General features: G+C 67.5%; 1 protein-coding gene across 1 annotated transcript; it reads left to right on the top strand.

Annotated features, from left to right (window-relative positions):
* Window positions 1-27: 27 nt before the first annotated feature.
* Window positions 28-10,320, top strand: IHH (Indian hedgehog signaling molecule). The gene is made up of 3 exons (XM_083841223.1): window positions 28-924; window positions 5,157-5,418; window positions 8,337-10,320. Exons 1-3 carry the CDS (start codon window positions 622-624, stop codon window positions 8,996-8,998), a joined length of 1,227 nt encoding a protein of 408 aa, XP_083697349.1. The 5' UTR covers window positions 28-621; the 3' UTR covers window positions 8,999-10,320.
* The last annotated feature ends 5,579 nt before the right edge of the window (window positions 10,321-15,899 follow it).

Raw genomic sequence — 15,899 nt, forward strand, 5'->3', positions numbered from 1 at the left:
CGGCCCGGCGGGGTGGGCTGCGGGCCCCGGGGCTCGGCCGGGGGGAGGAGGCTGCGGGCGGCCCGGGGCAGGTTCCGCGGGGAGGAGGCGAGGGAGGGAGGGCGCAGGGAGGCTGGGACACGGGCAGGGTGCGGTCCTGGCGGTTCCCGGTCCCGGATCTCTTCAATTTCCCCTCTCACTCCTGCCCGGGGAGCGGAGGCAGCGGCGGCTCCGGTCTCCTGCTCCAGCCCCGCCGCGCTGACCGCCAGGGCGCAAACCGCGGGGGGCTCCGGGCAGCGCCGAGCCCCGCGCCCCGCAAGCGGCCGCTCTCCTGCCAAAACAAACGGCCCTTCGCTATTTATTGCCGCCGCCGGGGCACGGCAGCTCAGAGCGGGCCGACACCGCCACCGGGCAGCCGGAGCGCACCCGCGCCGGGCACCCGCTCCTCGCCACCGCAAGGCACCGCCGCCGCCACCGGCACCGCCACCGCCGCCGCCGCCGCCACCGGCACCTGCCCGCCGGCTGCGCCCCGCATGGGGAGCCCCGGGGCGGGCGGAGGGAGCGGCGGGCGAGCCTAACGGGGCCCCCGGAGCCCCCGGAGCCGCCGGTCCCCCGGGCCGCCCCGGGGCCGCCGGGCGCGCCATGAAGCCGGCGCGGCTGCTGCTGCTGCTGAGCGGGTGCGCGCTGCTGCTGGCGCCGGCCGTGCGCGGCTGCGGGCCGGGCAGGGTGGTGGGCAGCCGCCGCCGGCCGCCCCGCAAGCTGATCCCCCTCGCCTACAAGCAGTTCAGCCCCAACGTGCCCGAGAAGACGCTGGGGGCCAGCGGCCGCTACGAGGGCAAGATCGCGCGCAACTCGGAGCGCTTCAAGGAACTCACGCCCAACTACAACCCCGACATCATCTTCAAGGACGAGGAGAACACCGGCGCCGACCGGCTCATGACCCAGGTAGGGCCCCGCCGCCGCTCCCTTCTCCCCCCCCCCTTCCCCTGCGCCGGGCACCTGCGGCCCCGCTCCGCTGCCGCCGGTGCCCGGCCGGGTGCCCCGGCGCGGCACGGACGGGACGGGGAGCTCGGGAGCAGCACCCCGCCTCGGCTCGCCGAGCACCCCGTCCGTCCCCCGAGGTGGCAGCGCCTTGCCCGGCTTGTCCCCGGCCCGTGTCCCGCCGTCCCCGCGGTCGCAGCACGCTGCCGCGCCGTGCCTCCGGCCGGCGGCTCCGGGACGCAGCGCTCCCCGGTGGGGCAGCACCCTGCCCCGCTGCGCCCTGCCGGCCCTTGCCCCTCTGCTCCGCGTAGCGGAGGGCAGAGCTGAGCCTGCAGGAGGAAGGGGGCACGCAGAGGAGCCCCAGGAGCGCCTTGGTGGCCTCGTCCCGCGCTGCTGCCGAGCCCCCGTGCGGAGGTGCCCCCGCTTCTCCCGTGCCCCCCGGGTGGGACGGTGCGGGGAGCCCGGCGGGGGGCAGCCCTCGGCTGGCAGCGTCTGGGGAAGGGGAGAAGCTGTCGGTGCAAACGCCCTGCCGAAGACGGCCTGCAAGTGTCCTGGGCCGGGGGAAGGAGGGGCACGGGGGACAGAGGACAGCAGCGGGCGGCGGGGGTGATGCTGGACGAAGGTTACTCTGTGTTTTAATATTGCCAGGAGAATGCCTGAGGGTTTCAGGAATGCAGATAAGGAGCTGCACGGCCTTGCTAAGAAACCCGGCCACCAGCTTCAGCACCGGGTTACAGCCCGAGCGAGCTCCTGGGGGAGGCGGGGGGGAGCCGGGGCTGCCCGCTGCCCACTGCACCCCCTGGTCGGGGGCTGGCAGGCGGGTGGGTGAGCTCCTGGCGGCAGGAGCCAAGCAGGGCTCTGGCCGTGGACTCTGCCCGAGGTGTTGGTAACAAGGAGAGAAGTGACTTGGGTGCCGGCTTGGCAGCTCTGTAACCTCATGTGCCCCAAGGGGCAGGTCCCTGAGGGCAGACGCTGTGGCATGGGGTGGTTTTCAGACCGGGGGCTGCAGCAGAGGGGCTGAATCCAGCCCCCCCCCGTGAGCTGCACAAGTCGTGACTGCTGGTCACTGGAGCCTGCATCTCCTGATGCAGAACAGCTCCTGGGATGCTGAGGAAGAGTGAGCTATGCTGAACGAGTGACATCGCATGGCTTGGATTAGAGGCAGGAGAGCACCTCTGGCTGCGTTTGCCCATGAGACTGCTCCCACCGCCTGCCCTGCCCCAGGCAGTGCCCCTGCCACCCCCCCGGGACCATGTCCCAGGCTCCGTGTCCCACCTGCCAGCCCCCTCCTCCCTGCTGCCTTGCTGGCAGGGCACCTGGAAGCTCCCTGGGTCTTCTCGAAGGTTACGTGCGCTGCCCAAGTGAGGGCTCTCAGCCCTGCACAGTCCCTGCCGCTGCACATCCGTGCACGGATGGGCACCGTGGTGCCTGGGGCAGCCAGGCAGAGGGCTGTCCCCGCCGCCTGGCACGACTTCTGGCAGCTCGCTTTCATCCCACAGCCCTCCGGGCTCGTCCCTTGGCCCCTGGCTGTGGGAGATGCCCCCAAGCGTGGGAGCTTTGGCACCGTGCCCCGCGTAGCTATGGGCTGGGAAAGGCCATTGACCCAGCTCCTTGTCCCTTCCCCCAGTGCCTTGGCTTTTACTGCTGTTGACTCACTTCAAACCTGTTTTCTTTCCCCAAGTCCAAGGGTCTGGGTGTCCCAGGCAGCCTGACGATGCCGCCTGCTTGGGGGGGTGGGTAGTGCTGCTCTCTGCCCGCCTTCCCTTTATCGTTTCATCTTCCTCAAGAATTCCAGTGTGTTTGCTCTCGCTGGTCCCACTCGGAGGTGCTGAGATAAGGCTGGAGGCAGAGCCTGCCTCACCTCTCCGCGGCAGCCTGGCCCAGGAATGTCCCGGGCCCCCTGCCCCCACGGTGTCCCTACCCCAGCCATCACCCCGTGCAGACACCGGTGTGGCGACCGTCCTCAGGGCGGTGACAAATTGCTCTTGGGGACCTCAGGAGAGGATCTTGGCTCCCTCTGGGAGAAACTTCACCTGGGGACAGGTGTAGTGCGATCCTTCTTCTTCTCCTGGCCACGCTTCGGGCACGGGGGGGGTGGCTGCGAGCAATCGCATCCCACCCACAGCCCCTGCATGAGGCTGTGGTCCCACCTGAATGCCCCAGGGTCCCCGGTGGCCGTGTCATCTTGGCGCTGTGCCCTTCCTCCAGACCCGCTGCCTTCCCAAAAGGGTGGCACCCCGTGCCGTGGGACAGTGCAGAGCCTTTACGTGTGGCTTGGAGGCGTCCGGCCGCCCGTGACACGACAGGGACGGGCTGTGCCATCCCTCACACGCTGCCACCACGCGCCTTCCCCCCAAGCCCCGCTGTCTGCCTGTCTCTCGGGTTTTCAGCTTGGACATCCCGGCCCCTCCCTGGTCCCCAGGGATGTTTTAGCCCCCCTGGGCTGCGCGCTGGGGACCGCAGCCTCCTGGATGAGCCCAGAGAGGGGACCAGAGGCTTCTTGCGCCGCTCCCCATCGCCGCCCGCTCCCTGCGCATCGCCACCTGCCCGCCCTCGCCCACCGCTGCTTGTCACTGCTCATCCCCGCCCGGTCCCTGCCCTCCGTACCTGCTCGCTGCCGGTCCCTGCCCGTGCCCTGACACCTGCTGGCCGCCAAAGGCACAGGCACAGCCGGTGCCGGGTGCTGCGGGGACCCTGACAGCCCAGGGAACAGGGGTCCCGCTGGAGGTGGCACTTCTGGGGACAAGGGTGGTGCAGCGGGGTCCCGCTAGGACAGGGTGGCCTGTCCCCAGGGGCTGGTGGCGGGCGCTGTGCCCCACCAGGGGACAGAGGTTGGAGGGTCTCGGGGGGCGTGCAGGGGCTTTGTCCCGCAGGGAGCACCCGGAGGAAGGAGGGGTCGGCGGTGAGGGCGCAAGGGGGGACCGGAGCGGGGTGGCGAGGGGACACCTGGAGCGGAGACCGTGCAGGGGATGCAGCGGGGTGCTGGGGGCTCGCTGCCAGCCTCCGCAGGGCAGCCCCAGGCCCTGAGCCCCCTCTCTGCCAGCAGGAGCCTTGGGAGCTCCTTGTGCCATGCGCAGAGTGGCACCACGGTGGTGTTTGGTGAGGACAAAAGTCGCTCCCCTCCCTCCTCCTCCCCTCTCCTGGGCACTGTTTGTCCAACACCTTCCCAGCTTATCTCCCCACACCCAGGGAGCCACGAGACGAGGGCAGAGGCGCTCCCCCGCCCCATGTGGGGCAAAGACCTGCCTGGCACTGCCCTTCCTGGGGCCTGGACCATGCCAAGAGCAAGCGGGGTTCCCCGGGAGCGGCAGCACCCACCTCCCCCGGGGCAGGAGCTGGTGATGGGGGACGGGGTGAGGGCCCACGTGCTGGGGGCAGCTCCCCGCAGGAGCGGTGCTAGGGCCTTTCTGAGCCAGGGGTTGGAGCCAGCACCAGGTTTTATAGCCTTGGTTCATGCTCCCTGGGACAGCGTCTCATGACCCGCTTGTGTCGCTGCCACCATGACGTCCTGCAGCACGGAGTTCCAGCTCAGCGGTGACAGCACGAAAACATCCCCCGCGGCATCTGCTTTTAGCCTGCTGCCCGGTTCTTTCATTTAATGTTTCCCAGGACTTGCCCCGTATGGGACCTTAATGGCTCCGTCCCCCCCTCTGGTTTCACAGAGCTCTCCTGTACCCCCCCACCAGCTCTTCCTGGCCGGGCAGTCCTAGCCTTGCTCACCCAGTGCCGTCAAGGAGCTCCTCAACGCCATGAATATCACTTTCTTTGCACCTTTTCTGTCCTCCGTCCCCTTTGCAGCCAGGGAAGGGGCCAGCAGTGCGGGCTGTACGTGTGAGTCAGGTGCACAAGGGGCTGATGCAAGGCTGGAGCAGGTCTGGAGCTGCAGCTGGGGATGGAGATGTTGTTCTGGGGGAAGCGGCCGGGGCGCCCAGGCATCCAGGGCTGGCATCCTTGGGGTTGTGCTTTGGGGTGAGAAACCCCGGCAGGGCAGGACGAGGCAGGACTCAGCTCGCTTGTGTGACCTCTGTGGCAGCCCTGGGGCTTTGGGACCTGCTGTTGTCCCCCGGGGTTTCCTTGTCAGCTGTTTTTCTCTGTCCCTTGGCTTCGTGGAAGCATGGTGGGGCGCAACCTGCGAACCAGGAGGGCAAATCCCCCACCCCAAAAGCTTTTCCTGACTCTGCCCCTCTGCCCCGCAGCGCTGCAAGGACCGCCTGAACTCCCTGGCCATCTCCGTCATGAACCAGTGGCCGGGGGTGAAGCTGCGGGTGACGGAGGGCTGGGACGAGGACGGCCACCACTCGGAGGAGTCGCTGCATTACGAGGGCCGAGCCGTGGACATCACCACCTCGGACAGGGACCGCAACAAGTACGGCATGCTGGCTCGCCTGGCCGTGGAGGCCGGCTTCGACTGGGTCTACTACGAGTCCAAGGCGCACATCCACTGCTCCGTCAAGTCAGGTAAGGCTGGGGGGGACGGTGAGCAGGGCTGGGGGATGGCCCCCCTGTTGCAGCGTGCCATGGGAGCCCGGCTGCTGGCTGAGGGGGGGCTCCTGGGGGGGTGCTGGCTCCCGCAGCCTGATTTCCCTATCCGGGGCAGGCAGCGGGGCAGGGAGCGAGTCACACCCCTGTGGGAGCAGTGCCGTGGGGCAGATTTGCCGTCAGAGCTGTCTGCTGACCCCCCAAATCCACCCGCCTCCTTTTCCCACCCCGCGCCCCCTTTTCCCCCAGCCTGTCCCCCCTGCCCTTGCGGTCCCTTAGCCCCCACCCGGGGTCTCCTGCGGCCACTGGGGCATCGTGCAGGAGGGACAGGGACACCCAGGCAGGGACAGGGACACCGAGGCAGGGACAGGGCAGGGTGCTCTGGGGTCAGCTCCGTGCCGGGGAGCAGGGCCGGGGGGGTGCCGGGTGCTGCGGTCGCTGCTGTCGCTTGCTTCTCCAGTACGGTGCTGAAAGGGGTTTCCGAGGTGTGATTTTATGGGGTGCAAGGCCCCCCCCGCCGAGGGAGGTGGTGATGGGGAAGCTGTGCCCGAGGCCCCCGGAGCCCCCCCCGGGTCCCTTCCCGGCTGCGAGCCCGGTGCCGGCGGCGCTGCGGGCGTGCGGCAGAGGGCAGCAGCGGCACACGCACGGCGGGGACGCGCAGCCGGCCCCAGGCCCTGGGGCCCTGGGGCAAAAGGGCCGTGCCCACGCGTGGAAAGAGCCTCGGCGGTGCCACACGAGCCCGGCCTGCCCACGGTCACGGTGTGCCCCCCCCCCGGCTGCGCGCACGCCCATGCCCGAGGAGCCGCGGTGGCCGGGGGCTCCCGCAGCGGTGCCGCTCGGTGCCCCTCGTCCCCGCGCTTCGCCCGGGCGCTGCGGGGTGGGGTCCCCACGCTCGGCTCCCACTGCACTGTGCCTGTCCTGCTGCCCTAGCCCGCGGCCAGCGGCCCGACACCCCCAGACGCCAGGCTGGCCCCCCGCGCTGACCCGCTCCCCCGTGCCGATGCCAGGACGGGCGCATCTCCGGCCCGCGATGGACGTGGGGCGACCGCGGCGCAGAGAGGGAGCGACGCACCCCCGGAGAAGAGGGACGAAGCGTGGGCCGAGGACCAGGGCTCCCGGTGCCCGGAGGGGCTGGCCGGAGAAACGGGGCCGGGCTCCGAAGCGAGGACCGTGACCCCAGTGCCTTGGGGCTGGCCGGAGGAGTGGGGCTGTGCCCCCGGAGAAGGACCAAGGCTCTCGAAGCCCAGGATGCTCCCCTGGACTGACCGAAGACAAACACCACGGCCCAGGCAGCCGAGCGGGGCCCTGAGACCCTGGAGGGCTTCTGGAGGCTGGCCAGAGCCTCGTGGCTCACAGCGGCTCCCCGGGGCTCCGGGTCCCCCCAGATTTATCCCCAAAGCCGTGGGGTGTGTGGTGGAGCCTGTGGGGTGCCCATCCTGGCCCCCTCCAGAGCTGTGTACAGAGGGCAGCCGGGCTGCCCCTGCCTCTTAGTAAATGGCTTTTATTTTTGTACGGATGGCCGCGTGGCCTGTTGTATGTATTGCGTCTCGTCGGGTCCCCCCTGCACCCGCACACCCCTCCGTGCCCGGTGCCTGTGCCCCTGCTTCTGCCAGGTGCCCCCCTTGCCCTCCTGCCATCCCCCCCCGCCCCGTGGCTCTGACGCCTGCCTGGGGACGTGGGGTGCAGGATTTGGGACCTGTCCCTTGCTGGGGAGCAGGCACGGGGCGGACGCTGCACCTCGTCTGAGCAATAAAAGGATTCTGTCCCAGAGATGGATGCCTCTCTTCATGGGCCTGGGGGCTGGGATCTGGCTCTGCCCGAGGCTGGGGAGGGATGGGGGGGCAGTGCGACCTGGGGGGAGGCTGAGGGGTCAGGTGGGGACCCGGGAGAGGGCCCCAGGGGCTGGGAGCTCGAGGCTGGGACCGTGCAGGGCCAGGAGCTGGAGCCTAAGCGAGATGTCCCTGGCAGGCAGTGGGGGGGCATCGAATAGACCCTAGGACAGGGCTGGCTGTGCCCTGGGGGAGCCGGGGCTGCTGGGGGCTGAGCACCGCTCCTTGGGAAGCCGGGGATCCCCTGCCAGTGCCAGCACCTGGCTGGATGTACCCTGGGCGCTGGGGACACCCGGTGACTTGTTTCGCCTGGAGAGGGGCAGTCCCCCTGTGCCACCGCCCCAGGGGACGTGTCCCCAGGTGTTCGGGTGCTTTGCCTTGTGATTGCTGCTGGCGTGGCCCTGCCCAGCAGCCTGGTGGCTTTTCCCTGATGCTGGCCGGGGGTTTTGACACGTCCCTGCAGCTGAGAGAGGGCTTTGGTGCAGGGAGCGCGGGGCGAGCGGGCAGGCAGGGGGAGGAGGGGGCTGCAGCAAGGGGTGGGGGCGAGCTGCGGTGCCGGGCGCTGCGCCCTGCCGCCCTTCCTTGTTGCATCCTCCCCGGTGGTGCCGTGGGTGCTGCACTGCAGGGCACGGGCAGGCAGGGAGCGCCCTGGCACCCAGGGAGCGGCCACGCGCTCTGCTTCTCTGCCTGCCACCAGCACGGGGCTCTGCACCCGCTCTTCAAACTTCGGGTGCCCCCGCACCCAAGGGGTGTTCACCCTGCGCTTTGCAGCGGGGCCGCACTTTGCGCTGGCTGCTCCCTGGGCCAGGCAGGTTTGGGGACCCTGCTTTGCAGAGTGGTCACGGTGCCCTGGCCCTGCATTGGGAAGCAGGTGCTGGCACACACAGCAACCCCCCCGAATGGCATGGGGGGGTGGGACCCCAGGACTGTGCGCGGGGGAGCCGTGCAGGGTGGCGATGCCAGAGCAGCGGGCAAAGCCGGGCAGCACGGGGGTCTCTGCATGTCACAGGGGAGATGCTGGGGGTCTCGCAGACGGGTAACCCTCCTCTCCTCTCTCTCCCCGCGCAGAGCACTCGGCTGCTGCGAAGACGGGCGGCTGCTTCCCCGGCCGGGCGCTGGCGACGCTGGAGAACGGCGCCCGGACGCCGCTGTGGGCGCTGCGGCCGGGCCAGCGGGTGCTGGCGATGGACGGGGCCGGCCGTCCCACCTACAGTGACTTCCTGGCCTTCCTGGACAAGGAACCCCGCGCCCTCACTGCCTTCCACGTCATCGAGACGCGGGAGCCCCCCCGGCGCCTGGCCCTGACGCCCACCCACCTGCTCTTCGTGGCCGAGAACGCCTCGGCGCCCGCCGCCCGCTTCCGCCCCACCTTTGCCAGCCGCGTGCGCCCCGGACACTTCGTGCTGGTGGCATCGGGCTCGGGGGGCTTGCAGGCCGCCGAGGTGGTGGGGGTGAGGGGCCGGACGGACGTGGGGGCTTACGCCCCGCTGACGAGCCACGGGACGCTGGTGGTGGACGACGTGGTGGCCTCGTGCTTCGCCCTGGTGCAGGAGCACCAGCTGGCCCAGCTGGCTTTCTGGCCGCTCCGGCTCTACCACAGCCTGGTGGGGTGGCCGGGGGCGCAGGGGGACGGCGTGCACTGGTACTCGGGGCTGCTCTACCGCCTGGGCAGGCTGCTGCTGCCCCCCGACAGCTTCCACCCGCTGGGGGTGCCCCGGGTGGAGAGCTGAGGGTGCGCTGGCGGAGGAGGTGGCCGCGGGGCGGCTCTCGGGGTGGGGGGGGGGGGCGGCACGGGGACGTGCCCCCGGCAGAGGGGGGGCAGAGTGGGGGGGCTCCCCCCGCACGCCTCCTCCGCGCCCCCTCCTCGCCCCCTTGCTGGTGGGGGGCGCCCCCGGCGGGATCCACATGCTGCTATGTGTGTGTGTGCGTGTGACGTGCGTGTGCGTGTGCAGGGTTAGCGAACGGCGGAGGTCTGGCAGACGAGGGGGAGCAGGGCCCGGAGGGGCTGGGGGGCAAAGGAGGGAGCTCCCGGCAGCTTACAGCCCGGCTGGACCCCGCGGGGAGGATTTGGGAGGGGGGTCCTGGGGTGCTGGGGGGGGGGGGCGTGTGACATTCCCCCTGGGGCTGGCACAGCTCTGGCACGAGACCCGGGACTCGGTGGCACGGGTGCTGCCGGTGCAGAAGGCTGGGCAGCGTGACCCAAGCTGCCCCATCCCAAATCCACACCTTTTGCACCCCAAAGCTCAGAACCCCCCCCCCAGGTGCTGGAGCAGAGCCCTGCCTGGCCTGACCTCCCGCCCCCCCCCCGGCACCCCAAACCCTCAGGGTATCTCATTGCTGCTCACCCGGGCTGGGGGTCTGGCCAGCGCCCCCAAAAATCCCCCAAAATCCCAGTTAGAGCCTCGGCCTCCCCGGCAGTGGAGGTGGTGAGGGAGCCGGGGGGGGGCTGTGACCGGCACCCCCCCCCCCCCCGCGGCATCACGCGCCTTTATTTATTTATCTGCTCTTTGTATGTACCATGGCCGGGAGGCATCGCCGGCGCGTGCGGGGGAAGGTGGGACCGGGAGGGGCAGGCAAGCTCTTTGTTTGGGGGCGGGGGTGGGGATTTATTATTTTTTTTTTATTATTATTATTATTATTTTAATGAAAAGCAGAAATTATTTAAAGATTATTTTAAAGCACAGTTTTTATGGTGATTGTTGTCCGGGGCAAAGCGAGGGAGCACGAGTGGGCAAGTGTATGTTTGTCTCTTCACTGGATGTACCTTTCCTGGTCGGGGGCACGGCCCAATAAATCTGTCATCTCCCAGGAGGGTGCTCCGAGCTCTGCTGTGGGGGGACTCAGCCTCGGGGGGGGGGCATTGCCTTCAACCTGCAGCCCCCAACTTAGGGCAGAGCAAGCTGAGAGCCACCCCCGGGTGGCTCCCCAACACCGCAGCCCCCGTTACCCCGGTGCTCCCCTGGGGATGGACCCCCCCCGCGTGGCGCATGGGGTTCTCCCCATCGGCTTGGTGCTAACAACCTCCAGCTCTGTCCCCCCACCCCGAGCCAGCCCCGTCCCCCCTCCAGCCCACCCCACACCCCCGTGCCCCACGCAGCCTCCCCGTGCGCCCCTGCCCCATCCCCAAGCCTCCCCGTCCCTGTCCCACAGCGGGGCTGGGAGCGGGGTGCCCCCCCCGGGGTCTTTGCCCAGACCCCAAAGCACGGCGAGCGCGGAGCAATCCGGCGGCGGGCTGTCAGCGAGGGCCCTCCTCACCGCGGCTAATTTAAGGGCTCGGCGAGGCGGCTGGGCTAATTTAATTAGGTTCTTATTACAGAGAAGGACAAATTGGTCCCCCGGGGGGGGGGGGGGGGGGGCGCGGGGTCAGGCCTTGGAGAGCCGCTTTATGGAGTGAAATTTCCATCGGGCTGCCGGCGGTGCCGCGGCCGGGGGGAGCCCGAGGTGGGGGGGCTCTGCTCCAGAGGGGATGCTCCGGCCGTGCCCCCTCGCAGCTCAGCACCCGCCCAGCTGACGGGGGCAGGCCCCCCCCCAGCAGCACCGGTTGTGCCCTTCGGGGATGTCCCGTGGTGTTGGGGGCGTCTCCAGGCCCGGGGTTTTAGGGTATCTGTGGGCATGGGGGAAACGATCTCTGCCCCGTTAGGAGGCTGCTGCAGGGCACTGCGGGCTGCTTTGGGGTGGAAGCGGGGGAAATGTGGGGTGCTGGCTCTGGGCTGCCCCCAGGGCATGAAGAGGAAGGACCCGTAAATAAGATTTTGGGCTCTTTGCCCTCCTGAAGCCCTGTCAGCTCCCCTATAGAGCTCCCTGGAAAGCACAGTGATCCTGGCGGGGATCCCACCGGGGCCCCCACCCCGTCCCGTCCCGTCCCACCCCGAGGTGGTGATGGATAGGGATGCTGGTGGGTGGCCGGCAGAAGGGCCGGGCTGCCGGGGGGGTACCACAATGGATGTCCCTCCATCAATTTGTCCCCATTACCATGTGAATGGTGGGCGGGAGGGAGAGGGAGGGCATGTGTCGGCGGGAGAAGCCCCACACATGCTCCCATCTGGGGCAGCGGGCGTCCCCCCTCCCTAAAATCCAAGCCTAGACCCCCCCCCCGGCCCCAAATCAGGGGAGGAGAGGTTCCCACCTCCCATTCAGCGCCTTGTAAAGGTTACAGGGCCCGGCCTTGTTAACAAGGGGGGACCCCAGCCCCGTCCCCGCCTCTCCCGTCTGTCCCTCGCCCCCCGGCCTTCTGCCGTCGCAGCGCCCGCACAACCCCGGCTGCGGGGTGGCAGCACCGGGGGGGTGATGCCGGCGGTCCCCCAGGCAGCGGGCACCGACGTTACCTCGTGCGGGGTCCCAGCGCCGCCCGGGGAGCCGGGCACCTGCAGGATACGGCCCCGGGAACCCCGCCGCCATCCCGCAGTCACCTCCTGCCAGCGGCTGCGGGGTGCCCCGGGACGGGGTGTTGCGAGTATGTGCTCGCGAGGCACCGAGGAAGGATCTAATCGGGGCCCTTTTCCTTAATAAATCATCCCTCTGCATCCCCCGCCCTCCCTCCTGCTCCAATAACTCCCGGCGGCGGGGGCCCCCCAGCCACAACAATGCGGCTAATGGAACGATTTATTTTCCTAATGGTGCTGGTGGGGGAGACGGGGCGGCCGGGGCGGGGGGCAGCACGCTCCGGGGCAGGAGTTTCTAATTAGGGAATGAAATTTGATGTAAGGCTGGAGGAAGATGGATTCGCCGCCTGACAAGGGGCCTTTCAGCTCATCAAAGCGCCCGAACGGGGAGGTAAATTAAATTATTTCTAATTCGTCGCTAACCTCCAGGGAGTCACCCTTCCACCGGCGGAAGGTGGGACTGCTCCCGAACCGAGGAGGTGCTGGGAGGACTGCGGTTAAGTGGAAGGGACTGGGATCTGCGAGGGGAAGAGGCTGCCGAAAAGGGACGGGACAGCGGAGCGGGACAGGCCGCCGCCAGCTTTGCTGCGAGGATGGGGAGGGGAGCGGTGGTGGCAGAGGAAAGAGCTGGGAACGGCCGATAAATCAACAAATGGCTCACGTGGGGCAAGTCCCCCACCCACGGTCGTCGGTCCTCGTCCCAAAGAGACCTGGAGCAGGGCTGAAGCACGGCCAGCCCCGGGGTGGGGTGCTGCAGCCAGCGGCGAGGAAATGGCTCACGAACCCTTGGGGCATCTGAGCAGGGCCAACATTCGCTTTTGAAGGGGTGGCTGGTCCTGAAGCAGGGGCTGTTTCGGTAAAGAGCCTTCTCAGGGCTCCACGTAGGTTGAAGCCAACACCAGCGCTGTTAAGGTATGAAAGCACTTTTGGGGGTGTTCTCCTAAATCCCCCATACTTAGTGTCCTGGGATGGAGACTCTGAGGTGCTACGGAGAAGACGCTCACGGCCTTCCGGCGGGCTGAGCCACGGAGAGGCCTCGCGGTGCCACCCTGCCACCAGCCCCCACAAACAAATGCCAGGGCTACAGCTGACACCAGCCCTGGCCGAGGAGCTTCTGTGCCAAGCCACGGTCTGCATTCCCTGCAAGATCTCCTCCCAGCACCCAGGGAAGGGGAATGGGGAGGGCAATGGGGGCTGTGCCTCATCGCGAGGGGCTGGGGGGGGGCCGGGCTCTGCGGCAGACCCTCCCCGTGGCTGTGCCGGGCACAGGCGCAGAGCGGTCGGTGCTGACCCAACACTCCAGGAATTTAATTTGTTTAATATATTCCCTGGGAAAGGCAGAAAATAAATAAGTGGCACCTCGCGTGCCCCCATGTCTCACTCTCGCAGCGGAGGTGTCAGCTTAACGAGCCGAAGCCCTCAGCCTGATTAACCAGCCGCTGCTCCCGCTAATAGGGAGCCACGGCGCACCGTGATTGATGTAACGAGAGCGTGAGCCCCCCGGGAGGGGGTCCCGTGCCCTCCCCAGCCCCCTTGGCACCCCCTTCCCCAGGGCAGATCACCCTGCCCCACTGCTCCGTAGGGCCGGTGGGGCGGCAGTGCCGGGGGAGACGGAGCCGGGGCTGCTTTTGCACCTAGAGGTGAGGACACGAGGGCCTTGGCTGTAATCCATGGACCCCTTTTCTGTGCCAAAAGGGGGAAAACTGTGCCACGCACACACAAACCCTGTCCCATCCTTTCCTCGCTCAGCCCTAGAAGCCCTGCCTGTCCCCCCGTCCTCCCGAGGCACCCCTGGGTGTCACTGCAGGGACGTCCCCAGCTCCTGCCACCCCATGCCATCGCCACCCCCTGCCTCGGGAAAGGGTTAATCAGCAGCCAGGGAGACAGGGTAATAAATGGCCGTTATCTCGTTAATGAGCTGACATTAATTAGAGCCCAAGGTCCTGGGAGGAGCAGCTGATTTATCCAGTCACCCTGGGAGCGGGCTGGGAGCTGACTCCATGGAAAGCCCATTAGCAGGAGGTGAGGCTGTGCCGGGGGTCACCCTGCACCCAGGGCCCAGCCTCGCTTCCCTTCCCTCTGGGGGAGCAGCTCAGGACCCTGCGAAGCCAAATGGGAGCTGAAAATCCTGGAGCTGAGGGGACAAATCAGGGGTGCGAGGTGCCCCAGTGCCTTTTGCTGGGCAAAGGGGTGTAGGGGGGGAGAGTAGGGCTGTAGGCACGGGGCGTGATGTGCTGGGAGCGAGGACACAGGGGTGTACCAGGAGGGTGTTCCCAATGGGCTGTGCATCCCGTCCCATCCCTCTTAAGTGATGCCGGGCCATCGGGTACGACACCTGTTCAGCCTTTTCTCTAAAAAGCCAAAGCCTGGGGCGAGGACGGGCAACGAGGCAGAGCCCGGGTCCTGCCAGAGCTTGTTTGGTGCACCAGAAGGAGGGGATCTCTGGGTGGCTGCTGTGGGTTTTGGCATCCTATTGCTTCCTCTGGCTCGTTCCGCTCCGAGCAGCCCTTCCTGCACCCGTTTGCCATCCCCCTGCTCCAGGAGGGGAGCTGCTAACACGTTTTTCTGCTCAGCCTTGCCACGTCCCATCAGAGATGGGGCTGCTTATTTGAGGAATCGCTTGGCTAAATAAACAGCAGCTCAGAAATCCCTGCAGGAGGCCTGTCTGGGAGGGACTGCGCGGTGTTTGCTCTCCCTGTTAACCCCTTCGCTTGGGGCAGGTACCCGGGCTCAGCACCACGGGGGGATCGTGGAGGCTGGATGCGGTGAGCAGGGGGGGCTGCGGAGCTCCCCACCGAGCCTGTGCAGTGCTGGGGGATGGAGACGTGGGGATCCCTCTGTCCCTTAGGGCAGAGCTCTGCCTGCTGATGGCACAGCCTGGAGAAGCCCTGGGCAGCCTGCAGCTGGCTCGGAGACCCCCAGGATGGGCAGGAGCAGGCAGACCCTGAGCAGAAGGGGTTGCAGGCAGGGACAGAGGCGCACGGCGCAGCCCGGGAGCAGGCGTGCAGGTGGCTTTGGTGGCACTCCTGGCACTTGCTCCTGCCATCGCTGGGAGACACCTCAAGGGGTTTGGGGAGCCCTGGGGGCGCTGGGCTGTGCGGACAGCTGCTTCGGTGCCTTCTGCAGAGGGGACGGCCACCAAGCAGCCTGGGACACCGGGCTGGCCGTGCCAGGTCTGACCCCGCAAAGCCCGGCTCCCACCAGGAGATTAGGAGCCATTATCTCACCGGGCCACCCGCAGGTGACTTCGGGGCTGTTCATTTTGCCACAAATCACCCCGGGGCTGGCAGTTTATTTACCTTCCCCACCAGCCTCCTGCGGCTTCCCAGAGCCCGGAGGTAGGGGTGGCCTGCGAGGGGCAGGGGAAGGGCTGCAGCGCTGCGGGTGATGGTTAGGGCTCCAAAAATCTGGGGAAGTCATTTCCAAAGGCAGAAAGCCCTGGCTGGAGGAGCAGTTAATCCTTAGCAAGCCTCCTGGGGACAGGGAAGCTCCTGCAAGACTTAGAAGGTCAAGCCTTGGTGGGAGCAAGATGGTAGAAATCCGTGCCTGCCACCGCCCAAACCCACCAGAACGGCTTGGTGTTAAACCACGGCCTATGAGCGGCCAAAATTATGGGTTAATTGGAGATTAAAACAGCCTCAGCACGGGTCTTGTCTTTGTCTGAAGCCTGGGATAAGGACCTGATCCTGGGAAAGCGAGAGTCTGCTCCCAGTCGGCGGTTTTTTATCGGGGTGTGTGTTTTCCTCAGCACCCTGGGCTTTGATCTCGGGGCAGTCGGCTTTGCTGAGGGGTGTTACGTTGCTGCCCAAGGTGACAGCGAGGAAACGGCGGGGCTGTAAAACTGAACTGTGCTCCCAAATGCTACCTGTCCCCCTCCACGGCTCATTTCTGAGAGCCGAGGCACCGCTGGCAGGTGGCTGGGGAAGGATGCGAGTCTGCAGTGCCCTTCTTGCATGCCTGGGCCGTGGGGTCAGGCTCTCTCTGGCTGATATCCTGGGGGCTGTGGCCTTCGGCTGACGCTCAGGGTTGTGTTATCTCCTGTGTGCAGACCCTTCTGCAACGGGCAGAGGTAAGGGACCAGGCCAGAGCCACGCTCGCTCATTGCAATCCTCAGATCTAGTTAGCAACCAGGTGAGCTGTCGCCGGAGGACCCTGATGGATGGGAAAGCAAGTTCCCTCCTTCCCGAGGCGGGAAATGAAGCTAATCAGACCTCGGACACCTTAATCCAGCTCTGATCTGATTAATGAC

This window comes from Anser anser (assembly GCF_964211835.1).
Source record: "Anser anser genome assembly, chromosome: 6".
NCBI lineage: Eukaryota > Metazoa > Chordata > Aves > Anseriformes > Anatidae > Anser > Anser anser.